The sequence below is a fragment of the Lonchura striata genome, chromosome 1, assembly GCF_050655825.1.
Source record: "Lonchura striata isolate lonStrDom1 chromosome 1, ASM5065582v1, whole genome shotgun sequence".
Classification (NCBI taxonomy): Eukaryota; Metazoa; Chordata; class Aves; order Passeriformes; family Estrildidae; genus Lonchura; species Lonchura striata.
Genome location: NC_140703.1, coordinates 112,610,121 through 112,636,918, shown reverse-complemented (window position 1 = coordinate 112,636,918; position 26,798 = coordinate 112,610,121). Strand labels below are relative to the sequence as shown.

The window sequence follows — 26,798 nt, the reverse complement described above, 5'->3', positions numbered from 1 at the left end:
CCCACCATCCACCTCAGAACCTGCTAAAAGCTCTTCTTCTCCCTACTGCCAAGGACTTGTGTACTAATGGAATGCTGACAGATGGCTGAGAACATTCTTCTTTTTTTTTTTTTTTCCTTTTTCTTAATGTCTAAGAAAAAACCCCAGCCCCTTGGGAAAAGAAAAATGCCAGCCATTCCTCTGCAGTCTTAAGGAAATATGGGCACCCCCTATAGGTTTATATAACTTTTAAAAAAATAAAAAGAAATCAAAGCCCTACCATGTCTCAAGTTGCATCAGGGAAGGTACAGGTTGGATATCAGGAAAAAAATTTTTACTGAAAGAATAATAAAATACTGGAATTGTCTTCCTAGGGAGATGGTGGAATCACCATCTCTGCATATGTTTAAAAAAAGACTGGACATGGCACTTGGTGCTATAGTCTAGTTGTGGTGTTAGGGCATAGGTTGGACTTGATGATCTTAGAGGTCTCTTCCAACCTCATTATTCTGTGATTCTGTGGTATGTCCTTGGGCATTATACTTTCTTCCATTTTGTGCAGGAAATGCACTCGTGTAACAGCTGTTGACACATCCAAGTTGTGCTCCACAGCTGCTGCTGACCAACAGCAAACAGGAGGCCACCAGGACAGGGACACCTGAGCAGTGTGCCCCAGGTTTCAGTGCAAAATCAAAGCCAACACATGACCAAAGACATAATTTAGCTGGAGAGTGGCACAGTGAATGCTCTCCCATCTTTATTTCACTATTTTTTAGTGCCCACAGTCTCAACTATGTCTCTGCTAGGATTTCCACAAGTCTGCCAGAGATGTCCTGAGCAGAAATGAGTGTGTCCATGCAGGATACTGCATGCTCATGGGCCTTTATCCATCTTCACCATGCTTGGGCAGAACATCTGCCTAGGATTCAGATTTACCAGCTGTACCTTCTTTCTCTGCCCAGAAACTCTGTCCAGACAAAATCTGAAAAATGCATGCCCATTTGGCCTGAATTTCTCAATGTTCAGCAGTCCAGAAGGAGTGATATTTCCAGTCAGAAAATGAGACAAGATCAAGAAAACCCAGACAGGTGGCAGTTGTATCTCCTATGACATAGATGGATTGGATGCATCCTCTCTTGGAAAACACTTTCATCCTGACACCTCCATTTCAATAACTTCTATTAAAAACTGGACCCCACTGCACCAATTCACCCTTGTTTCTGCAAATCCCAGCTCAGCCTTACTCCTGAATTTCTGCTAGCGAGCCCTGACTGGCAGCAAAGGAAATAAGAGTGTCTTTGTAACTGTGGGGGTTTGGAGAACCAAAAGTAACCTAGGCAGTCATTGGAATGGAAATATGGGGATGTTGGTCATACATGGAAGGGGTGTCTCAGTGGAAAGAGAAATAGAGACCAGCCTGAAATCCATTGCTGTGATGACTCAGAAATGAAGGGGCAGGAAGTGTAGACTGAGAAGCAAACCATCCCACAACTGAGAGACACGATTTCCAAATGAGCTGCAATTTGGCCAAGCTATCCCAAGAGCAGCAGGTGTGTTTGTGGTAGAAAAGATGTTTCTGGGGAACATGAAGCTGTGCCTTAACTTGAGCAGAAAGGCAGCCACACCTATAAGGTAAGAAAACCCCCTCCTAAAATAATAGCTCAAAACAAAAATAGAACAGCCAAATGTAATTCCCACCCCCCCACCCCCCCCCATTTTCTTCTTTCTTTTTCTCTCATTAGACACATTAGATCTGCTGAAGGGATTTTTTTTTCCCCATTCATGTTTCATGAATGCAAAAACATGTGCAATGTGTGCAAATTAAGGATATAATTGACAGACAAATGGCAGCTGCCAAAACCAGGAGGGAAAAGTTTCTAAAAGCTAAAGGTTTCACAGATCCTTTCTGTTGTATTGTGGTTTTGTGTTTCTTGTTGTTTGGTATGTAGTATATTCTGGTAAGAATCCCCCAAACTGGTGTTTTTTATGATTTGAAGTACTCTGTCCATTATTTATGTCGGAATCAATAGAACAGTTTATATCAAAAAGATGCGTTGCAACAGTCAATTCAAAAAGAGCAATTTGTATGCAAGTGGAACTGATCAATCCAATAAAAATGATTGCCAAGTCTCCTGAGACTTACAGAAATACTTTCAATAAACGCATTTTTAATAAAATAGCAATGAAATATATCACAGCATAGGAGTCAAATGGAAAGCAAAATGTTTTCTGAACAGCTGAGGAAAAGAATTTACACTTTTCTTGCAGTCTGTTTTTATTCAATTATTGATGCAATATGGGTATTTTAGCATGGAATATTATTTGTTTTTAAATCCTGGATTGCTCACTCAGGTCCCATTTGTCCATGCAGTTAATTCAGTGGAAGTGCCTAACTCCAGGATAACTTCTGTTCCCAGGCTTAAGGAAATAAGGTGCATCTTTAAGCCTGTATGGTGGTACCTCCACAATAAGATATAGAAATATTTGCTCAGAGATGGTGCTCAGAGTCTGACTCAGGCCATGCTCAGCTTAATTACAGCTATGACTGTAAGAAATCTAATTTCTTATGTGTCAGAAAAGTTCTGAAGTACCAGTATAAGACTCTGACACTTTTGTTAAGAAAAAAACCAGATTTTCTGGGGAAGTTTGTGCTCTTCAGAGTCTCTTTCACTGGAAAGCAGAGCACAGCTATTTGGTATTCAGCTGAGTCAGCATTCACAGCAAAGAAACAGCTTCCAAGGCAGGAAGGAGAGGAGTCTTCAGATTTGGGTGATATAAGTCTTCCTTCCTTCTGACTGTGGCAGGCACAATTCTGTAACAGGACTCTCCCTCCCAAGTTTCTTAAATCATGGTTGGTTTCATCCCAGCCTCAGAGGCTGGGTTATGACCTGACTGGGTGTGTGGTGGCACAGCCAGAGTGACCTGCAGCTCTGGCTCTGCTGTGTCCATGCCTGCAGGTGACCCAAGGCAGTGACCCTGCTGCTTGCTGTGCTGTATGCCAGGGCATGAGGAGCTGCTCTCACATCATCTCTGGGTGGATGGGGACCTCCTGCCAAAGGGCTTTTCATCACAAGATGAAATAGGCACTTCTATGCTGTTATTTCTTTACACTGCAGATAGATTCAAACAGGCGTCTGCTGGTTTGCCAGACAGAAGGAAACCTAACTTGTTAATAAACCTACTTGTTTATAAATTAGACACTCAGATTTCTTAGATATAAACACTGAGGTTTTTTTAAGTCTTTTCCTGGCCATGGTCTGTCTCTCTGGACTCAGTGTCTATGTGATTTTTTTTTTGAAAGTACAATTTCAGTGAATTCGATGCCTAAAGAATTTTGCTTTTAATACATTTTTCATACATTTGTAGCTTTGTAGACTGTTAATACATCATTATAGACCTCTTGGCATTTTTCCTACCCTTTCTTTTAGATTTTGGAATAATAAGCTAACCTTCTAACATATTCCTGAAATACTGTTTAGTCCTATTGTCAAGAAGAGAACCTCCAAAAGGACATTTTGTTTTCCAACCAGAACCTGAGAGGACACAACAAGAAATGAGGCAAAGAAGCCTCTGTACCAACTCCAGTTGGGCAGAGCCCGGGGAAAAATTACCTAACCAACTGCTCTTCTAATTGAACAAAATTTGTTAGATATGCTCATTTGTTAAACTTATAAAAAATAATAGAAATCTGATGCCAGGTGTGCCCATGACCATGGGAGCACCTGGAAGCTTCCAAAAAAGACCTGCTTTTTATTTTACTTTTTTAACACTGTTGCAAGTGTTTGGGATGGTTTTATTTTTTAATTTTTTATTTTGGGTGACAAATGAACTCACCTTTTTCTGTCTTGCCTTAAATCTATGAGGGTCTTTATGAACCCAGACACAAGATCCTCCTGCTCCTTCACCAGAAATGTGCTCACCGAAACCCTGCTGCCTGTTGGTGAGGAAGGCAGAGGGATTACAGAGCTGACTCTTCTAGAAGCCTCTTCTCCCATCTGCTGCAATTTCTTCAGGCCCTGGGGATCCATGACTATTAGCTGTGCAATAATTACATCAGCAGCTATAAAATCATAGAGCCCAGGCCTTCTCACCACAGTCATAAGCTCAGATGATGGAGACAAACAAGAAGTGTCACCACTAGTCACCACCAGGCAGACTTAGGCTTGCATAGTTGTGGGGTACATGAAATGAATGACCTTTGGCGTGATGAACACTTAGTCATTAATATAAAAAAAACCCAGTCATTCAGCCTACTGCTTCTCCTACACTACCAATGTGTTTTCATATCCCAGAAAATAAGTATTCCTGTGAAGTCACCCAGTCATCCTCCCAGGCTGCTCTCTCTTCCTAGATTATATTTCTCTCATCTTGGGACCAGAACCCTGAGTAGCAGCATGAAAAAAGCAACCATTAGAGACACATTTGATGAACCTCTAACATTTGGACTCGGGTACAAGAGCAGTCATCTCTGACGTCAAGGTTTCCAGGGACATATGGCAGCAAAATATAGGTCTGTGAAACAGAAATAAGTGGATGTCTGAAATGAGTAACCAAGCTCACAGTGAGAAATAGGTGAGGCAGTTTGGAGGATGAGATCAACCAGTTATCTCTTGACACTGCAGTATCATTTTTGTCAGCTAATTCTTTGTCAAGGAGAGCCAGGACAAATTCAAAAGCCTGACAGTGAACATCACCAAAGAGGAATATTTCTTTACTAATAGCATTTATTTCCTCCTCTGACGCTTAGTGATGTACTCCACCAGATTCAAGTCCATTGAGGGGTCAAGGAAGCTGAATCAGATGTCAGCTTCACAAAACCAGCCTGGAGAAACAGCCTCTGAGTTTATTTTCTGAAACAGAACTGCTGTCAGAAGCCCTCAAACTTACACTCATATGTGCAGCAACTTTTCCTTATTTTCTTATTATGAACATCTTCAAATTCCCAGATTTGTCCTAATAATTAATGATAAGCACACATCTTCCCATGGAATTTGTCCATCAGAAAATGCTGCCTTAAAAACCTTCAAATCCCTATTTTGTAGCATGTTAAAACAGAGCATAAAACCTTTAAAGTTTCATTCCAACAAGGTTAATTTCTTCATTTTGACCTGCAGGTATATTGCAGATTACTATTCTCATGCTAGCAATAAATTTAAAGATCAAAACAAAATGCTGCAACTTTATTGAAACTGATAGCTGGTATTTCTGAAATAACCTAAAAAGGTATTATGCCAATGATTTAAAATTGTAAAGTTTTACTGTTCTTTGGAACAAGAAGAATCATTGGCAGACTACCACACTGTTCCCTCAGGCAATCATGCACATTAACCACAAATGCAGATAAAAATTTCTCAAGAGCAAACTCTTTATGTTTTCCTGACCACAGAACACATGGAACTAAAATATCACACATTAGACCTTTTAATAAACAGTCTCAAATTATTGAAAATACGGGAATAGGAATTTCAGACCCAAAATCCTGGATTTTGAGGAGCTGCAGATGGAAAGCTGGGATTCAGCAGCTACTTTATGTTGCACAGACAGCGCTGACATTACGATGCAGTCATTTGATGTGAAGGGGATCATATGCATTCCCAAAAGCAGCTCCTCGAGCTTACAGTCCTTGAGCAGTCATAAAAATAAGATGTCTCTTGAGACATTTCAAAGATAAGGCTGGAGAGAGAAGGGCCATGTGGTTTACAACACTCTTGGATAAATCCCATGACACACCAAGGCCGTTTGCAAAGTATCCGGTTCTTTTCATGACAGCGGGCAGAAGTGCTGTGCTGGGAGAGCAAAATAGGAAGGAAGTATTTGGAGCTTTGCCACTTTTCCAGAAAAAAATTATGACTTCATGAAAATGCATTCTCAAGAGCATCTTTGTCATAAAATTTGATTTTGGTGCTGGGTTTTATAACGCGCAGCCTCAACACCTCCATCCCCACCCCATCCTTCTGATCCCCAGGGGGATGTCTTCTGGGGAGGCTGCCCTGTGACATCCTCTCCCTTTCTGAAGGATCAGAGACACTTTACTGAAGATTTCCACAGCTTTGTCAGTTTGTGCCCTTAGGGCATCTGGTGTTTAGTCACACAATCACACGAAGGAGGCCTATTAGGCTTAATTTCTGCCAAGTTTGCTGCAATTAGTAAAGATGCTCCTGGGTTTTAACATCTGTGCAAAGCATGTCCTGGTAGGGTGTTTTCTGTCCTTCATCCCTGCCTTTCCCACATCCTCCACCTTCTCCTCCTTCTCCTGTTCTTCCTGCTCCTCCTCAACCTACAGCAGGTGTCAGCAGGAGCTGGCAGTGCCCTGGAGAGCCGGGTCCCTGTGGTGGCCCGGCCATCTGGGTGCCCCTGGCATCGCCCTCCTGCAGGAGCAGGGTGTGGCAGGCAGGGCTGGAGCATTTGATCTCAGATCAGAGGTGGGGAAGGAGGCTTCACTTCAAATCCCTTGCCAGCTGGTGTGGTTAATCTCTTCCCGTGCCCACAGCAATAAAAATCAGCATTTACAGAACATCTGGGGTCACCTGGGAAGCGCTCTGCTGTCAGGGAAGGATTATGTCCCAGCCTCAGATGCTCCTGTCCCTGGAAGGGGAGCTTCTGACTGCCAGGCACAGCGAAAAAGCCTCCTGCTCCTTTTGGGATGATGGCTCACCCTGCAGTGAAGTATTTGAGTGGGTTTGTACTTAGGATAGCACAGGGGTGGGGGCATTCACCTGCCTGGGTCCTCATCACAAGCAAAGACTGCTCTGGCCACACAGGACTAAAAAACTTGTTTAAAGTGATCCCAAAGCAAATCTTTATGCATATAAAAGAAAAGGCTTGAAGTGTTATTTCTAAAGCTTGGGAAAAAAAAAATTAAGTCCTGCCTTTCTTATTTGTGCTGTTGGGTTCCTTGGAGGGCTGGCAAACATGGGGAGTTGCAGCATCAAGCAGCAGTGGGAATATATTTCATCTAAAATGATGCTTATGTTAACATCTCTTCAGCACAAATGCCTGCAAGAACACTCAAGGGACAAACTCTCTTTGTGGAAATTTCAATATCGCTGCCTCTTTCTCTGCAGGCAAGAAAGGATTCCTTTCCAAAACAGGAAGAGAAAGTGTGTGACATTCTGGATATTTCTAAAAGAGCAAAATAAACAGATAGCATTTCAAATGAAGTGTTTTAAATATTTACATTGTTTGGAATGTGGTATGTATAATAAATTAGTAAATGAATAGAGAATTATCCATCTATACAGTGAACTCTGTATGTTAAATATAAATGTGTCTGTATAGGTAGAGCGAGAGATGCAGATATAGAGAGAAATGTATTCCACAAATGTTGGGGGGAGCAGGACACATCATTGGACACTTGGCTTGAAGTCACAAAACCTGGGATTAAAACCTGGGTCTGACACTAAGGTTTGGTATCATCTTGAGGAAAAAACTTCATTTTTCTATGTCAGCCTTTCTCCTCTCTTCATCAACTTAATCTGCAACTCTAAGGACTTTCAATTACCCTGTGTTGGTACTGAGGATCTCTAGGTGGGTCCATCCAGCTCTCCTTCTGAGGACTGTCTGTAAATCTGGGAATGCAAACCAGAGAAGTACATCCACTGTAGATTTAGCAGCTTCCAGATTGCAAGTCTAACAGATTCAGTTCCCTCCAGTTTACAAAAGACTCTGCTTTGAAATGTCAGATTTCAGGCACATTTCAGCAAAAAGCTTCCTCCTAGGTAAGATTTAGAAACAAGCAGCAAGTGTTTGTACCCTTATGGATTGCAGTCCTCCCTTTTCTGTATCTGCAATGTGGGGATTAAAAACTTCTGTAAGAAAACCGAAATGAAGAATTTCCCATGGCAAAACAGAACTGCAAATATGAGTGGTGTTTACAGCAGAGAAATACACAGTCCTGGCCAGCAGGATGCTTTAATTGAGGCTGGTCTAAATAATGGAGGTTTTCATCATAATAGAAGTAATTTTTCTTGTACTTCTTTATTAAACAATTAAACACCAACTAACAGCTAGTTATTACACTTATTTATATGTATATTTCTTACAGAGAAAGGGGATAGGAGAGTAACTGAAGCAAGCCTTTTCTAAGGGAGCAGCAGGAACCTGCCAGGATTCCCCACCTCCCTCTATCTCTGGGCAGGTAGATCAGCTCCAGCCAAGATTTTTGGGGGAAATTATAATCTCCACCAACCTTGAGTGGCTCTGAATGGAGACAGTGCTCTTCCAGTCTTTCCACAGCTGTCCCCACAAGATTGAGCATCCCAAAAGCAGGCCTCCACCAACTGGGCACACCTGGTACCTAAGCAGGAGCATGGAAGCAGATTGGGAAGAAGAGACTGGCATGCATATATGAAAATTTAATACCAAGAAATGATCTGCACATCAAAAGAATTTGCAAGTATGCCTTATAGGTGGGGATATAGCAGATGGCAGAGGATTTTTTTATGAGCTCTTTCTGAATATAAGGAAAGCAAGGAATGGAGCATTTATGCAACTGCATGTTGCTTGGCTTTTTTCTGTTTCTTAAAGGCTTAGATATTTGAATTCTAGTGATCTGGCTATGGATTTTGCATTATATCTGCTTTATAAATTGCCTCAGGTATTTAAATTTTATGCCATCAAAGACACTGGAAGTAGAATGAAATATGTTTGTTTGTGTGGGTACATGTGTTTTTGATAGGAAAATCAAATGTTTATTATGATTCAGCCATGATGCTTGTTAGAGCACCCTGGAGTACAAAAATGGACTGTCTCCAGGTTTGCAGTGTAGAACTGACAACAGACAATTCATTCTGTGTATTGATCATGCCTCTGAAAATTTTCCATGAGGAATACCTCTTCTCCACAAAACAAAAGGAAAAAAAATCCAATCTAACAATATGTAACTTCAAATTTCTGATATCGCATCCCTGCGTGAAAACCACAGATCAGTTTTTCCAAGATACATGCAGGGAGGGAAATCATTGTTTCTACTGGACAGCTGTACTCTGTTCAAAATGTGATTTGCAATCACTTTTTGGTTTGATTGAAACGCCTTCATTTCTCCTGGAATATCTCCCAGAGGATTTTCACTCAGAGTAACTCCAGTATTACCAGATGACAAAAGGAGAAAAGGAGAGAGAAAATGTTCGTATCTATGCATACATAAGTTTTGAAATAGCTAAAAATCACTAAAATCAATGCCTTAATGCGACAGGGGGGGTAGAGGTTAAGAAAACATACTCCAAAGGGAAGAACACCTAATTTACTAATAAAGTTATATTCATTTGCTGAGGCCATGTATGGTCCTTTCTAAAGAAAGAGAATGTACAGACTTATAACTTACCCTATCTAACAATAGCTCCTAATTTATAGAATAAAAAACCTCATCCAAAACTCCATCCAATTCTCAGGACAATTCAGAACACACACTTCTAAGGTTAAGTATATTTTAAACATTGAAAGTTGTTCCCTCCTGTTTACAGAGCTCAAACTGGCTCCCTCATCCCTTCAGACCCTGCCTCCAAGGGATGAGCAGAGCTTTCAGCACTACCCTGAGCTCATCCATCGCCTTCAGATTCTGCCCCTGAGCAGCTCCTGCACTTCTTGGCCAGGGGCTGCTGAGAGCAGCTGAGCACACACCAGCCTTGGCCAGAAGGAAATGGATTGAAACACCCAAGGAGGTGTTCACATTCCCATGGGAACTGAGGAGCCCTGTGGCACAGTGTGTGACAGCAGGGCTGGGAGATCCAAAGCACCCTGGCCACCTGAGCAACTTCCCTTCCAGCTCAGGAGGATGCCAAACCCCAGGCCAGGGCTTCTTCTCCTTTGCCAAAACCAGGAGGAACTTCTCGGCAGCTGAGGAAAGAAGGCAGGAGCCAAATACCAGCATGGGAGAGAGAGCAGGCCGGTGCTTTGGGAGGTGGTGACAAGCTTTGGCGAAGAATCCAAACTTTTTGCCAGAAAGAGAAACTCCATTCGCTGCAGGAGCTCCTTCCAGGCTCATTCCCTCATTGCCTGCAGGCAAACATAAACACACACACACACACAAACACACACACACAAACACACACTCATCTTCTCCCTGCAGCTGCAAGGCTGGGCAGTAGGGGTTGGTCACTTGGTCACTAAAGCAAGAGAAGGCATTTTCACTGTCACCATCCAAATCGAGTATTGGGCTCTGTTTGTTCAAATGATCTCTCTGCTACTCCCTCCCTTGATTAGCCACATAGCAGAGCTTGAACTCAAGAAAACAAGACAGCATGAGAGAGAGAGAAAAAGTCCACCCCTTGCTTTTCATCTGCCACTTCAATAACACTGGCTTCTCCAACAGCAGCAGTAAATGCTGATCCCCTGACCTGCTCTGAGCCCCACAATTCTCTAAGTTCACTATGACTTGGGGCAGGGAGAAGCAGCTCCCACCATCCTCTGTCAGTGCCAGAACCAGCACGTCTGGACACGTGGGTGATCTGACCTTCAAAGAGTTAAGCAGTGCATGGAGAAAAGAACCTACCTCTGAAGAGCAGTGTACAAAAATTGCTTCCAGATTATTTTTCTACTAACCTGTGATGATGTTTGTGACAAGCACATCTCAGTGGAAAGACTCCATGAGACATGGTAAGCACATCTGTCATAAATGCTGTCTGAAGGGTGGAAGAGACCAATCTGCCATGAGAAAGGAAAAAAAAAAAAAGAGAAATGGTGAAATATCTGGGAATAATTCAGTTTGAGGGAGAAGGGTTGAGAGAGCATGGGTAGTTCCCAACTTTTATATTTGAATGCAAAAAGCTTGCAGGCAGTTTTTCACAGACTCGCAGAATCATAGAATAATGAGGTTGGAAGAGACCTCTAAGATCATCAAGTCCAACCTATGCCCTAACACCTCAACTAGATTATAGCACCAAGTGCCAAGTCCAGTCTTTTTTTAAGCACATCCAGAGATGGTGATTCCACCACCTCCCTGGGAAGACAATTCCAGTACTTTATTATTCTTTTGGTGAAAACTTTTTTCCTAATATCCAACCTAAACCTTCCCCGATGTAGTTTTTGATCTCTTGGGACCACCCCTCTAGTCAAGCTCACCATTTGAAAAGCTGGTTTTGAAACAATTCTTTCACCATGGGTGTCTTTATACCTACAGGAAGAAAGAAATACAGAGATTGTCTTTGATACAGTGATCATCATTGCTCAGTGCCAGTGCTGTTTTTTTCAGCATTTTCAGCTCTGTCCCTGAGTTCCCACTGCAACTTTTCCACCAAGCCTCTAACGTTACCTCTTGGAAGCCACTTCAATTCACTGCTCTCTGCCTGCACCTCACTCCCCATGCTCTGTCTTTGGACTGCAAGCTACACCAGGCAGCAAGGTGTTAGGAGCCTTATGTTCTGGGGAGATTCTAGAGACACCCCACAGGACTAGCTTGACATGGCTTAGTCTAATTCATGTTCTCAGTGAACACAGCTAGAAACACTAGTATTTTTAGGCCTAAAAAGAGGTGATCATTTACAAATCTGAGCAACTATTTTTCTGAACAAGAAGGAGGAGCCAGGGAACTCCACTCAGTCAGCCTCACCCCCAGCCCTGGTAAGGCAGATAATGCCATACACCATCTCCAGGCAGAAGAAGGACAAGAAAGTCACCAAGAGTGGCTTCACCAAGTCACAGAACGCAGGCCTGGTTCGGGGCTCCGTGTGGTGGAAAAATCTCTCCTCCAACCCGTGCTTCCGAAGAAAGGCTCAGCAGTCTCTTGTTGTCTGGTCTCAAGGCAGTTTATTGCAAATTATCTAACAGATTTTCTTCTTGAGCTGCTGTGGTTTGCTCACAGCTCAGGCAGAGGCACACACACACCCTGACATCCTCTCTGACTCCCGACTGCTTCTTCTCTCCCCACCCAGGGCTGCTGCTGTCTTTTATATGGTACATTATGTGTTACATGGTTACAGTTCTTCCCCAATGCCTATCACCTATATTAAATGGTGATTTTCTATCTTTTATATGGTACATTACGTGTTACATGTTCATAGTTTTTCCCCAATGCCTATTACCTATATTAAATAGTGCTTTTCTACTCTAAACCAATCTGTGAGTGCCAACATCACCAAGAACATGGAGGCAAGGAAGGAGAAAGAGGGAGGACAGGGCAGGCCCAAATCCCTCCATCTTAAAACCTCTGACCCCCATGTACAAAACCAAAGCCCCCCTGTACAGCACTCAAAAATTCTTCCCTTTACTTTGTGACTACTTCTACTATAATATCTAAACTTTTGTGACTTCTTGTTCTTCCTGCAAAGTTGGTAAATCATTCCATGGCTCAAACTCAAAATCACAGCTGTTTCCAGCTGCCTGCCAGGGTCTCAAATGCTTCTGACCTGAACCTGGAACCTCCAAAAATGTCTGAGGGACATTTTGAGTTCCAACAACCAAGGGAAATGCATGGTTGAACCTCTGTGATGAAATGACAGGCCTGGTAGGTGAGGAGAGAGCAGTGGACATTGCCTAGACTAAAGTAAGGCTTTTGACACTCTCCCATGTAATATCCTTATTGTCAAGTTGATAAAGCGTGGACTGGATGAGCAGACAGTGTGGTGCACTAAAATCCCCCTGAACAGTCTGGCCTGAAGGATGGGGATCAGTGACATGAAGTGTAGGTGAAGCAGCTTTACAGAGATGGCCCAGGGGTCTTAGTGAACACTGGGTTGAAGATAAGGCAGCAACATCCCTTCAACAAAAGCAGCCAAAGATATCCTGGGCTGGAAAAAACACTGTCAGCAGGTGGAGGGAGGTGATCCTTTCACTCTCCTCAGAACCAGGCATGTTGGAGTGACTTCAGCAAAAAGCCATGGCGAGGATGTTTAAGGAACTGGAGCATTTCTTCTGTGGGAAAAGACTGAGAGAGATGGGATTGTTCAGCCTGGAGATAAAAAGGCTCAGAGGGGATCTCATCAATGTATGTAAATACCCAAAGGGAGGGTGAAAAGAGGACAGGGCCAGGCTCTTCTCAGAGATGTCCAGTGACAGGACCAGAGGCAGTGGCACAAACTGGAACACAGGAGGTTCTGCCTCAGCAGCAGGAAACACTTTTTCACTGTGGGGGTGACAGAGCACTGGCACAGCTTGCCCAGGGATGTTGTGGAGTCTCCATCCCTGGAGATATTCAAAAGTTGCCTGGACATGGTCCTGAACAACTGGTTCTACATGATCCTTCTTGAGCAGAAGGGTTGGATTAAATGACCTCCATGTCCCCTCCAACCTCAACTATTCTGTGATTCTGTGGTTTGAGCTGCTGGCCAGGAGCTTCTCAAGAGCATTTTGTAATTTCAAAGGCTTCAGTGTTTGGTGTGTTCAGATATTGCATATCACCAATACAGCTTCCAGCTGGGGGTGCTGATGTGGCACATAATTGGCTGTTCATCTGATAAAAAATTGTCACGTTATGGTTTGAGCTGCTCAGATCTCCCAGACTGGGTTTGATATTATAGTTAAGGTGATCTTTGGACAGGCTGATTTGAGCAGCTCTGCCTGGAGAGGTGGAACCAGAGGGGTTATGAGACTCAGCTGAATTCAGCCATAATATCCTGTGAAAGATCCAGCTCTGACCAACAGATCTGCTCTTCTTGAGTGTCAAGAAGCATCTCAGTCTCTTCCTGACCCTGAAAGTGACAGGAAAAAAAAATTCACAGCTCTTTCTAAATGTTACTAATTCATGGCACCAGGAAAGATGTGCCAGCTATTGAAATGGGGTTATCTGGCATTATCTTCTTCCTCTGTTACAGGACCATCACAATGATTTACACTGAGTTTTCAGTATCTGCCTCAGGAACACTTCACATGTCACGGAGTTGTGGTCCCAGGTTTTCTGCAGACTCATATCTGCCTTGCTTACCTTTATTCCTCATTTTTGAGATTCTCTTTCCCCATCACAGCACCTGCAACCCTGTCTGTGTTGTTGCATGAAAGTACAGTTTCCAGAGATTAATATTGTCCCTCAGGAGAAAGGCACAGCTACAGCAAATTGGCACATGTGGGCTATTTCTAAAGTTGCTCCCAGTAATTTTGCAGCTGATTACATGGCACCTTGGTTCAGTCCAGAAAGCACCAGCACTAATTCTAGTCCTTGGGAAAAATAACAAAAAGGTGAGTGATTTGCCATCTCAGGCTTTCTTCATCCAAAACCACCTGTTTCAATTCATCAGAGCACCGCCAAGCAGCTTTGTGAATTCAAACCTTTCTTCTGAAAGTCAAACAAAGTTGTTAAAGGACTTAAAACCCTGACATTTTGACTTTGCAGTCATTATTTTGGCTGCTGTTTTCCATATGCCTACCCTGTTGAGGGAGGATCTCTGTAAGCTTCTGCACCTTGTGTAGAGAATAAGAAATTACTTTGGTGGAAGTGGTTACAAAGGTGCATACAGGAGAAATTTGTCCTCAGGGTCTGGTCTGAATAGCCTCCATTTAAAGGTTCTGGTTAACCTGTGTGACTGAGACTCAAAACATGCACTGGTGGCTTCTCATTTGTGCACTCAGAGGAGGTAGAAGCAAGAAGACAGTATGGATGGTGTGGCCAAGGGCAGCAAACAGGCAGGCAGGGGTTCAGCTATTCATTTTCTAATGGTTTTTCTCTAGCTTTCATTTGAGCTAAGACTCTCACAGGAGACTTCAGCCTGTTGCCAGTGCAGCAGATTTCCAATCCACTGTAGCTATCACATAGGAAAATAAGAACTATAGGTTGAAAAAGAGTACGAGAAAGCAATTCTGTCTCCTTGAGAGGCGTAAATGGCAGCTGATCTGAGAGGGACAGCAAGGACTCTCAGCACAGGCTTCTTCTACAAAGGCTCACAGATGGCTTTACCCTGAGCCTCCCCTCCAGCCATGGACAAGCACACACCCCAGTGGGCTGTACTGGATGAGAAAGGTTAAATCCATCAGGTCTTTGTGGTGGCCACGTTCTCTCCTCAGCGTGAAGGATCTGCTCAGTGCTGAGGCAGGCTCTGGCCATGGGCAGATGTCCTGCAGCCAGGCAGCAGCAGCAGGGGAGGTGGCTGTGGTGGCAGTGGCTGCTCTTCTGCCAGTTGTACATCTTCTTCAGGTCTCTGATCAGCAAACCACCTTCAGTGCCTCTGGATTTGCCCTTACACTCTTCCAGACAGTGGCTGTGTGGAGCAGAGGTGAGCAGAGCCGTGACAGATCCAAACCAGGAGGGACAGCAGCCATGGGGTGCAAAGCTCTTAACTTCACCATTTGTCCCAGCGTGGCAGAGCGTGGCATGGCAGCCAAACCACCAGGAGATGTGCTTTGCCCAGCACTGTCACCCACCAGCACAGGCATTCCTGCAGAAAACATCTCTGCCTGATGCCTTTTGCTGCCCCAAAGAACCCTGCTTGAGCCCAACTTGAGTGAAACCAGGGAGTGGTTTAGTGATCCTGGGTGCAGGCTGGGGCAGATCCCCCCCGTCCTTATTCACCATGAGCTGTGCTGTAGGCAGTTACAGCCCCATGGAAATCAATGGGATAATGAATACTAATTAGTGGCAAGCCATAGTGGGAGAATCTGGCAAAACATCCGTCCTTGCCCCAGGAGTGGGATTTCCTCAGGTCCCTGCCATTGTCATGAAGTTTGGGGGGCCCTCATGAGCCTGTGGAAAGCCAGGTTTTGAATATTTACAAGCAGCATAAAAATTGGCCCCAAAAATCACTTCCTCATCAGTTTCACTAAACCTTCATTATAATGTAAATTGCAAAATTGGAAGGAATTCAGAGACGAGCAACAAATACGACTAAGGGGGTTGGAGGATTGATTTATGAGAAAAGATTAAAAGACCTAAGAATTATGCAGTTTGACTAAATGATGACCGTGGGCCTGATCTTGCAAACTTTTCCCAGAGATGGCTCTCCACATTAAAGAGCAAGTATGATTTAAAAATATCTACCATGTCCTCCAGTAAGAAGTTCTGCAAATCAGTATTCCAAACTAAGACAGAGGGGAGCATTAGTTTTCATCTTGCAGCTAAGAAAGTAAAAAATTCTTGTACAAAGCTCAAAGATCGTTTTCATTTTTGGGAGATGTTATTTGTCAAAAAAAAAAAAATTGAATTTATTTACATCAGGAAGAAATAGGAGGCATTTAAATACTTGTGGTCTGAAAATGACCAGTGTTACAGGACTGATAGAAGATTGATGATTTTCACATGCTAGCCTGTTAAATGTCTCTATTTGTACCTTTCTGAACTGATGAATTGCACATTTGTATGAGTTCTACACAGCTTTTAGTGCTTTTGAGGATCTGCTTAAGCTGTAGAAAACATTATAGAGATGTCGCAGGATCAAGCATATGAAGCAATTCAAATTACAGAAGAAAGCAACAGGAAAATGAGAGATGCAGCACCTCACAAGGAGAGGTACAACACCAAGTCCTAAAACTGCATTCCTGTCCCATGGCATGGCTGTGTTTGAAAAACCAAGGTACAGTAGTATATCACTTGCTAAAGCTTGGTTTCAATATTGTTTTAATAATCATCACAAGATGAAATAAATAAGATTTATCATGATCGGCAAGACTGGTCTTCCTAAAGAAAAAATTTGGTAGTATTTTCCTTAAGGTTGGATTGAAATATTCTACTTCAGAAAAAGTAACTTTCTTTTTGTTAAATTTGGGAAATGTCAGGACCTTCAACTTCTTTTCAACAGATATGGTTGGTATGGCCATAAAAAACTTCAGCAGGTTTTTCTCAGTTAAAAATGAATATATTTTATAAAGCACAATTTTTTTAAAATGTCAGGTGAATCAGAATCTAAACCAACATTGAATCAAAACATAATGAAATCAGAAGCAAACCCAAAACTCATATAGATCAAAATGTAGTAAAAAGAGGGAAAAAAAAAAAAAAAAAAACCAAGAAAAAATTTTGTGGTTTGTCTCAACCTAAGCAAAATTCCACTCATTTTTTACCTGTCTGTCCATCTCTAAAATCCATCACTCATCAGGCTCTTGCTTTGGGTGGCTAACAGACATGGACATGGGTTCAATGCATGACTGGCTCTGCAAAATAGAGTGCATATAATGCCTCCAATATATTAGAGTGTAAATAATGCCTCCAATCTTGGCACAGCAACTGAAAATCCTCACAGTTCTGGTCCCTAAACCAAACCTGGCCCAGAGAGATATGTCTGAGTCCACCTTGTGATGGAGAAAGCAAGTTCCCAGCATCTCCAGGAACAACCTCAGTGATTCAAGAGATTTGTGTTTATATCAGCAAGCAGAGAAGTAATGCCTATTTCAGAGGCCCTGAAGCACAGAAAAAAACCCACCTTATCTTTCCTAAAAACCTCACAGCTGCTTATCTGAAGCAGTTCATGACAGTGAAAGAAGTGGATAAATGTGTCGTGTAATGCTGCAATGAGATTTTTAAAGGCAGGCATGATTTCACTTAGGCAAGCAAGGGAAGGGTGAGTCAGCAGGTGATTTCCTAAGAGCGATCCACAGCTGGCTCCAGCGTGGTGGCTCCAGCGTGGCCAGCAAGGCAGGCTGGCTGGTGGGCTGGGATGGTGCCAGCTGTGACCCTGACCTGCCAGGACACAGTCACCAAAGTCAACAGGAGAGAAGCAACACCTGAGGAAAAGTGCTGGGCCAGGGAAGGCAAATGCCATGGCAGAAAAACGCCAAAAAGTCTTGGTAAGCCAGGGTAGGTCCACCACAATCTTCATCCTCTCTCCCATGGCTGTTTCCTATTGCACTTCCCTGATTCCCACAAAAATTCCTCTTATGGAGGAAGAGGAGGATGAAGAAGAAGAGAGAGAGAAAGGCTCTAGGAGGCCTGGGAGATGATGCCCTCCTTCCCAGCTCCTCTTTCACAAGTCTGGGTCCCCCTTCCCCCAGTGGGACATGGCTGATGACGTGCTGGTGCCAGCACTTTCCCACCCACCACAGTGCCTGGCTGGAGCCAGCTGCTCCAGCACTGCCCGGGAGCCACGGCACAGCAGGATTGTCCAGCCCCTGTGGAGGAATCCCACCCAGGAGCCTGATTGCAAGGAATGATGCTATGATATAAGAGTATCACAGAATCACAGAATAATGAGGTTGGAAGAGACATCTAAGATCATCAAGTCCAACCTATGCCCTAACACCTCAACTAGACTATAGCACCAAGTGCCATGTCCAGTCTTTTTTTAAACACATCCAGAGATGGTGATTCCATCACCTCATTGGGAAGACAATTCCAGTATTTTATTATTCTTTCGGTGAAAATATTTTCCTGATATCCAACCTGTACCTTCCCTGACATAGCTTGAGGCTGTGTCCTCTTGTTCTGTCAGTGCTGCCTTGTGGGAGAGACTGACCCCACCTGTCTGCAACCTCCCTTCAGGAGCTGTAGAGAGCAATAAGGTCACCTCTGAGCCTCCTCTTCTCCAGGCTAAACAACCCCAGCTCCCTCAAACGTTCCTCACAGGGCTTGTGTTCCCAGCCCCTCACCAGCCCTGTTGCCTCCTCTGGACGTGCTCAAGCATCTCAAGGTCCTTCCCAAACTGAGGGGCCAGAACTGGACACAGCACTCAAGTACAGGGGAAGAATGACCTCCCTGCTCCTACTGGTCACACAATGCAGGCCAGGATGCCACTGGCCTTCTTGGCCACCAAGGCAAGAGTAGGTGAGTCTGTGAGTTCCCAGTGAAGGGCAGGTAGATGTCCTTCCCTCCCCTCTGAAGTTGGGGATACCAGGGTCTCCTCTCTCTGTCCCTGTGCTGCAGGAGGAAGCAGGAGCATCCAGGAAGAAGCCATCAGGGTCTGCTGTCACAGATAGAGCACCAGGTTTTTTCCTTCTCATCATCCCTCATCCACATGCCTCTGGCATAAATATCCTACACAAGTGTGTTCTGCCCCACATCTACCCCACACAAGCAACACCTCAGCCAGCCCCAGGATACTCAAGAGGTAACATGGAAACACCTTCAGTGAGAGAAAAGGAAGTATTGAATAGGGGATGGTGAGCAAGATAAAAAACTGGATGAAGTTGAAAAAAACTGTGGATTTACTCACAAAATTTGGGGGGTTTATCAACCCTAATTTTTATACTAACCCATGCTTTCAAGTACATTTTGCCATGTGAACTCTGATAGGTTTTCATGCTTTAGTCTAATATTGCTGTTCCTCTTGATATTTCCTCTGGTTATTCCTGCACAGGTTCACACTCACCATCACATTTTTCTCCTTTTTTTTTTTTTCCCTTGCAAGAAACTCATAATCAGCTTCCCTGAAAAACTCTGCAGTTCAAGAGTGCCATCTTGAGGCTTCCTAAGTATAAGAACTATGTGCTGATTGAACCTCGTGTATTTAGGGAGTTATTTACATTTAAAATATCATTTTAAAAGGCATGAGCATGTGTACAGAGGAGCAAGTAATTTCCGCTGTGTATTACCTAGAGTTAAGGGATCCAGCCTACAGAAATGTCACCCACAGTCAAAATTTTCAAAAGCAAACAACACTAGTGAGTGCTCTGCTTTGGGATATACTATCTGAAATGCTTCAGGAAATACCTGTTGTTCAGACTGTGCTCATTTCCAGCCTTCTGAAAAATCAATGAACTTCCAAAGTGTTTTAAGCCAGGTACTGAAAACGAATAATTATTATTTTAATTTTTTTTCCTATAAGATGCATGTTTGTATGTTTAAGTTAAAGGCAAATTTAGAGGGAAAATAAGACTATGGCTTTCACAATTATTTTAAGTTGACATTGGGAGAATATTGATTTAGCTATTCCCATGCTTTAAAATAAAGGACAAACCTTCATGCTTTGGAGTATAAGCTATGGGGTTCTTATGAAATCTTTCTCCTTCTACAGCAGAGTCCAGTCACCAGTAATTTATCCCTGCAGGAGAGCAAATGGGTAGATTGCTACAACAAATCATGCATAGGTTGAGACTTTACTGTTGAAAGTGGGATGTTGCTTTTCACTCTTCCTGCTGTAGCTGCCAGGTGGCTTTGGGCTTGGGAAAAGGATGTGTGCCAGCACGTTCACAATGAAGTGCCCTAAGGATGAGGCGCCACAGGAAACCAGAGACCCTCAAAAATATGCATTGTTAGCACCACAAATAACCCCATGTTTCCTTGAGATATTTTTCATTTGGAAGCCGAGCAGAAATGTAAACCTTTCTGGAAGGAATTGCCCGTGATGTACATCCCCCAGTTATCAGCAATATCAAAGTTGCACAAGTATGCTCCTTTTGGTATTTTTACAAGAATTTTAGATTGCATTAGATGGGAAGTCATAAAACTGTGAATTTGACTGAAGTCCAGATGAAAAGCTATCTACCTCCAGCTACAGGAAGAGGTCCTGCTTGTTTTCCAGCAGCAGCAGACTGCAGCAGAAGGTAATTTTATCCTCAGCATTTAGTACAGCTACGACACATCTCACAAAAGAAATCCAGCATCGGCTCTGATCATCCTTAAACTATCAGGATCTGAGTCATATCCCAGTCTGGAAGGAGGAGTGGGTAAGGAACTAATTTCCCTTTCACAGCAAAGAAAACCACAATTTTTTTTTTTTTTTTCTTGCTTGGAAGTCCAAAACACCTTGCCAATAGTTGGTGAAGATGTGTCAGATCTTCTGAATGGGGTGGGAGCACCTTGGGACAGCTCATGGACTGCACATCCCACACAGATCTCCTTGTGCTGCTGGCCAGGGCAGCGCCGGGATGACTTGGGATGAAAGAGAGGAATTTTTAGTAGTCCAAGAGAGCCTAAATAAGACAGCCACAGTCCAGGGGTTAGAGCAAATGAGGTCTATGTCCACAAGGAGAGGCCGTTTTGGAGATCTGGGTAGGGTTAAACCTGTTCACAGCCTGATTCTGGGTGTAGCCTGCGTTATTAATTGAGGACTGACACACTGCTGAGCATGAATGGCGCGGCAGAGTCTGTCTCTGTGTGAGTGAGAGATCACTGAGACTGAGCTGGGAGCTGGTTCACTTGGAAACTATGGCTTGGGAATGAGCCAGGTGTCTATTTTGGGTCTCTTCATAGGCTGGAATTGCCTGCAGTCAAGCTGGACTCCTTTCTAGGACAAGCTAAAATGTTGCTCTGTCTTCTAGAGGAGCAAAGAGCAGGAATACTCCAATAACTAAAAAGATTTCAATTTAGTTGGCTCTTAGCTCTAGGCATGTTCAAATAATTTTAAGCCTGCTGCTGTAATTTATATTATAAATTCCCAGTGACGATTGGGAAGCTAATCAAAAGGTTCAAGAAGATTTACACAAAAGTTAATTCCGCAGTCTAATCAGATACTGAAAGGTTTTGAATGTGGAAATTTTGACAATTATTTAGCCAAATGTTACATTTACATTTGCCAACGAGGGATGAAATTTGAGTACATGTTAATATCCTTTTGAATGTTTCATAAAATTTGCATTAATCAAGGTATTACTAAGTTGTCTTTAAAGTTTTTTTGTTTTGCAGTCATTGCAGTGCATCATAACATATCTTACGTGGGTTGTAAAAGGATAACATTGTGTCCTATCACATCTTTAAGTTGCATTCTAAGCAAGTATTTTTGCCTGTGTTAGTATAAAATCTAAATGTTCTGGAAAATTGTAATTTTCTTTATCTTATTCTGTACCTTCTTAAGGTATTTTAGATACTTGACATTCATATGTACACCTCTCTACAAACTTGATTTATAATTATAAATCAAAAGTAATTAGTGCTACCTTCTAGAATGATTCATACAATTAAAACTTTAAAGTTTTTTCTATCAAAGTTAATAAACTTTTTTCCCCGAAGAGATAAAGGGGTAAAAGAAAGAGATTTTTTTTTACAACCACCGGTCAAAGACTAACTACTGACAGTGATTGGGGTGATTTTCCCAGGTTATGTTCAAAAATAGGACTGAAGGACGCACATCAGGAGACAATCATTTCACTGGAAGGAGAAGAACAGCTTGTCTGACTTAAGCCATCACTGCAGTGATTTGGAGTGGTAAATGCAGGAACATTCCGGGGATATAGCTGTGAGGTAAGAAAACCATTAGCGGTTTCAGGAGATATTTCTGCCAGGGACATGCAGATCATTTTTTTCTATTCCTGCATGTGTAAGAAGTATTTCCAGGAGAACTTAAATAGCATCACTTGCTTGAGAGCAAAGTGTTGGAGCTCATGCAATGAGAACAGAATATGGAAATTAACAAGTAATAGAAAAGAAAACTGTTGTTTCAAACACTCTCCTCCATGCATTGGGAAACACAGAGAGCTCCACCGGTGCTGCCATCAGCAAATGCCAACTGCACATTGTGAAATGCTGGGTATAGCTCTGTGATAAGCTTATGTACATATTTCTCTGCTTTAAGCAAAGAAACTCGAGGAATGGGACCTACAAGAAAGATTGTCCTTGAATGAACTCTGAAAAAATAAAACCATGTAGAACCTGTATGTAATCCTCTTACCTTTATGCTTTTTTTTTTTTGATCCAGTTGTAAAGTAAGATGCCAAGTTCACCTGCCTGCAGGTCTAGAGCTAGAGAAAAATGGAGAGGGATGTAAGCAAAGACACCTAACCAACCTTGTGAGCAAATAAGTGAAAAAATAATTTCAAAGAGAGTGTGTGTGTGTGTACACATGCAAAATTTTATCATGTGATTTATAGTATATATAAATACACAAATGCTACATTACAGCTGACTGAATGATTGTTCTACAGTTAACCCCAAAATTATACAAATAGGAACTTGCAAGTGTGTGTAGGCTGTGAGTTCCTCATGGTGTGAGGAGGCACCATGAGTGTTATGTTCACCTTCACCAGTCATCAGCCAAGCCAGCCGTGATACAAAGCCAACAATGTCAGTTCAACCAGACTGAAATTAAAAAACTAATTGTAAAGCTGTCCATATTAAAAATCAAATCAAATAAAAAATAAATATATGGCTCTGTGTGCAACATCAGCTGTCTTAAGGGGATCCACTGTTTCTGAGTAAAAGACACCAGTGCTAAAGGTCTCCAGCCTCACCCCTTGTAGCAAAGCTGGACACTTCACACCAATTCATGTCACACCTGTGGATGTGATGATGGGGACAACAGCCACTGACTAGGGGACAGAAGGGAAAAAGCCATACAGAAAATTGTGCATGCCTTTTTCCTTTGCTAATTTTCGATCTTACCCCGGGGGAAGATGTTCAGTTTGCCTGTTAAAAAGCTGAAGATCCAGATGGGAGAAGGCTGTAAGCAAGACGCCTGTGGCTGCTGGCATTCCTAAAGCAGAGCCACTAACTTCTCATTCAGAAACAGTTTTGACAGTGTTCAAATGAAGGGAGGCAGAGGAAGTTTGCTGAACACTTCTTCCATCACTGTGGCCATCAGTGGGGCTGATAGCAATTGTAAAAAATTAGTGCAGAAAAGATCAGCTGCAAACATAGGCACAACCTCAAAGTAACTCCTGAGTATTATTTTTTCTCTGGAGAAGACTGCCCAGTCTCCCAGGAAACCAAGTTTGGCTATATCCTCTCTTACCTTTCATGTAATGTGTCAATAACTATTTATAATTGTTTTTTCCTCCACATACAGTCAGAATACACATTAACTCCAGGCAGCAGCTTTTTCTTATAAAGCTGGTGGAAACACAGGTTTCAATTTCCTCCCTGTTTCTGATTTATGATTAATACATATCTCCTTTGCAATGGCTCATATGCTGTCACTTTTGAACAGAAAAGCACTAGGGAACTTCCAACTTTGAAATTAATTACAGGAATAAAGGCTTCTCTGCCTATTTTCTAATTATCCCTTTCTTTGTTAATGCCAAATAATGCCTTTAGCATCTTCCTGGAAAAAGTCTCATTGATCGCACTCTGTGATTATAGTGCTTTTATCTCCCATCTGTGCTGTGAAAGCTACAGGCCTTCCATTTCCAAACCAAAACCTCCATGATTAAAATCATTAACACAAACAATAAAATAAAATACAGAAATCTGTACAGGTACGTAATGCAAGCCACACACAAGGCAGCCTTATCTAGTCATGGATGAAGGAGGAGAAAATAAAAAAATTGGCATGACTCTGTGATTGAAGGACAAATTAGACTTTAAACTAACCTAAGAAATTTTGCAGACATTGAGAAAACTCCCAAGCATTAAGAGTCCCCTGGTGAGATGGCTGGACAAGGGTCACACCCCAACCAACACTGAGCTCTGGAGCAGGGTGGTTGTGCTGCTTCACTGCTCACATTTGCTCTTTGCTAACCCTCTGCTTCAGGTCAGGGTGTCATTCCCACCCACCCTGGCCTCCCCAGAATGCTGGGAGAGCAAGGAGGATCCTGGAGATGGAGCTGGGATTGAGATGGATGACAACCTGAGACCAGAGCCAGGAAGAAAAGATGTCTTGCCAAGCTCAGAGATCAGGACAGGAGCACCCTGGGGTGTCAGCCCCAGGAGGTAGCAGCAATCTGTCTGTCCACCTCCCCCTGCCCAGCACAGGGAACCAGCAGGGATGGAGTGATTGTGGTATACAAGTTATTCAATCGTCATCCAGCTTTTCCAGGTGTCTCTGGGAGGAGGTTTTCATGTCCAGTGACTTTTGACCAGAGCTCAGAGAAGGATGTTTCCCAGGGTGGCATCTCCCTGCACACATGGCAAGCACCTGGTGGCTGCTGCTGCTCCACTTCCCCCTGAGATATTCCCTCCTGAAGGGAGCACAGGAAGAGCAGGAAGAGCAGAGGACAGCCTGTGCTTGCTTGGAACACCCCACCCCTCCTGCCACACCTCATTCTGTGCCCACCTGCCCCAGCCTCCTGGGGACACCAGGGCAGGGCCAGCAGCAGGGCTGGGAGGGCTGGAGGAGCTGGATTTCCAGGACAGAGCTGTCAGCACACTCCAGGGATCTGCCAACATTATGAAACTCACAGGAAAGTGCACGTGTGTCATTTTTTTACTGCACACACCTCATGTCAGACCTTGTTCTCTCTGGTTTTTTTTCGCTTTGTCTCAGTTTTGGCTCCACAGCTTGTTGCTCTCTAGCTTGTTCTCATGATCCTTTGAGTTGTGCCATGGTGCTTTGAGCTGCTTGCAGAAGAGTTGGCAGAGAGCTCCTGTTTTTCTCCTGGTGTGCTTTAAGCACGGAGAGCTGGAGGGGATGACGTTTGTGCAGGTTACTGACCTGGAGGCCTGGAAGCCTCCTGGAAGAGGATGATGAATGTTGTATAATGGAGAGTCCAAAAAGTACACTGAAAGCTGAATTACAAACACCTGGGGAGCAGTGGTGCTCTCAGCTCCACCTCCCACACCCTCCCGTGAAATGTGTGAGTTTACTTTCCATTGCTTCCCTGATTTTTTTTTTTTTTTTTTTCCATTACAGAAAAGCCTAAAGCATTTCCAAGGGAAATATTAGTGAAGTGTCATGGAGGATCATGAGTAACACAGCCCTGGGTTGCCCCCCTCAAACAGGATCCCAACAGCTCAAAAAACAGCTTCAAAAAAATCACACCATAGCAGCAGCAGCAGCAGGAATAAATGTCTGATAAAGCAATCAGAGAAAGCTTCATGACTTTTAAGACAATGTGTGCTGTCAAAAAGCAAAAGAAAATATCCTCCCATGTGTTTAAGTGTTCGTTATGCAAAAAAAAAAAAAAAAAAGGTCTATCTTTTTTGGCAATTTCTTGAAGGGCTTGATGTTATGTTTCTTGGGTTTTCTTCAAAGAAGATCCACAGAAACCAGTTTGAAAATGAGCACATTCTTTGTAATACCTAAAATTAACAACAGTGAGGCCCCAGTCTAGACCTGATTCTCTTCTTTAAAATTAGGTTGGCCTGCACTTTTCATTTATTTACTCACCCAAGCAGCCCAAGGGAATACTCTTCGTGTGTAAAGCAAAGCACGTGCCCTTGCAAGAGCAGATTTTATGTCCCTAAAAGCAAAAATGTAATGTTGCAAATGAAGGAATGCCTCATTAGAATTGCATTTACTTTGCCACAAATGCCAGCCAAGAATTTTTTTTTTTTTTAAACATATACCCACACTTATGGCTTCCAGATATATTCTGCTACCAAAAAAGGGGCCACAAGTGGCCTGTGATATGATCCCTCGTCTAAGGGTGTCTTTGCAGCTCATTAAAGAGATGTCTAAGGAGCACAAAAGCAATGGGATGTGGGGAAAGAGAGAGGTGGAGGATGGCTGGCAATGATCACAATTCAAGAGCAATTCAAAGAACAATGGGGCCTAGGATGGGATTCTCATCTCTGTCTTCACACAACTTCCCACGAAGAAATACTCTTTCCCACAGACAGTTCCATCACAGCAAGAGCTAAGGATCAAAAGCCAACCTTGAAATAGCTTTCTATTAACATTTGTTTTAATAAAACGAGCTTTGGATGAAATTTCAGTTCTTGAAATTACAGCAGATTTTTTTTTCTAGTTGGATTCATTTCTGCTTTCCCATCCACATTTTGCTATAAGCAGGGTTATGGCCAGCTTCTTTTATCTCAGTGAAATTTTGCCTTCGTGGATTAGGAATAAAAAGAAAGTACAGTGTTTGTTGTAAAACACTGCCAGGAATTCCCCCAGCTAACGCTCCTTTGCTTCTCTCCCCATAGGTAGAAACAGAACATTTTGCTTTTGGAATGGGAATAGTTTGCATATTGCAGCTGGGAAGAGCACATCTCTTTCTGAACTCTGGGAGGCAAAGGCAGCCTAAGGAGGCTCTTGCAGGGGTGCCTTGCAGAGAGATGTTAACTTGGGCTCCCACAGACTGCTGTGACTCTCCATGCCAAGAGGAAAATGTGTTCTATTTGCAAAGTGCAGGAAAGTTGCAGAATGTTTCTGAAGATTGGTGGCTGTCCTGTGAATTCACTCTGCAGAGTTCACCAAGCAGTCAGCTGCTGAAAGAGC

General features: G+C 43.0%; 1 protein-coding gene across 2 annotated transcripts in view; it reads left to right on the top strand.

Annotated features, from left to right (window-relative positions):
• Positions 1 to 2,919: 2,919 nt before the first annotated feature.
• The window catches only part of LOC116184563 (uncharacterized), a 31,850-nt gene continuing 7,971 nt past the window's right edge, over positions 2,920 to 26,798 (top strand). Inside the window, exons 1-2 of one of the 2 annotated variants that reach the window (XM_085586261.1) lie at positions 2,920 to 10,572; positions 21,802 to 21,946. In XM_085586261.1, the coding sequence (XP_085442387.1) occupies positions 21,915 to 21,946 (32 nt within the window). In that variant the 5' untranslated portion in view covers positions 2,920 to 10,572; positions 21,802 to 21,914. Of the gene's footprint in view, positions 10,573 to 15,329; positions 20,434 to 21,801; positions 21,947 to 26,798 lie in introns of those variants that run through there. The other variant, XM_085586257.1, reaches the window with a different exon arrangement.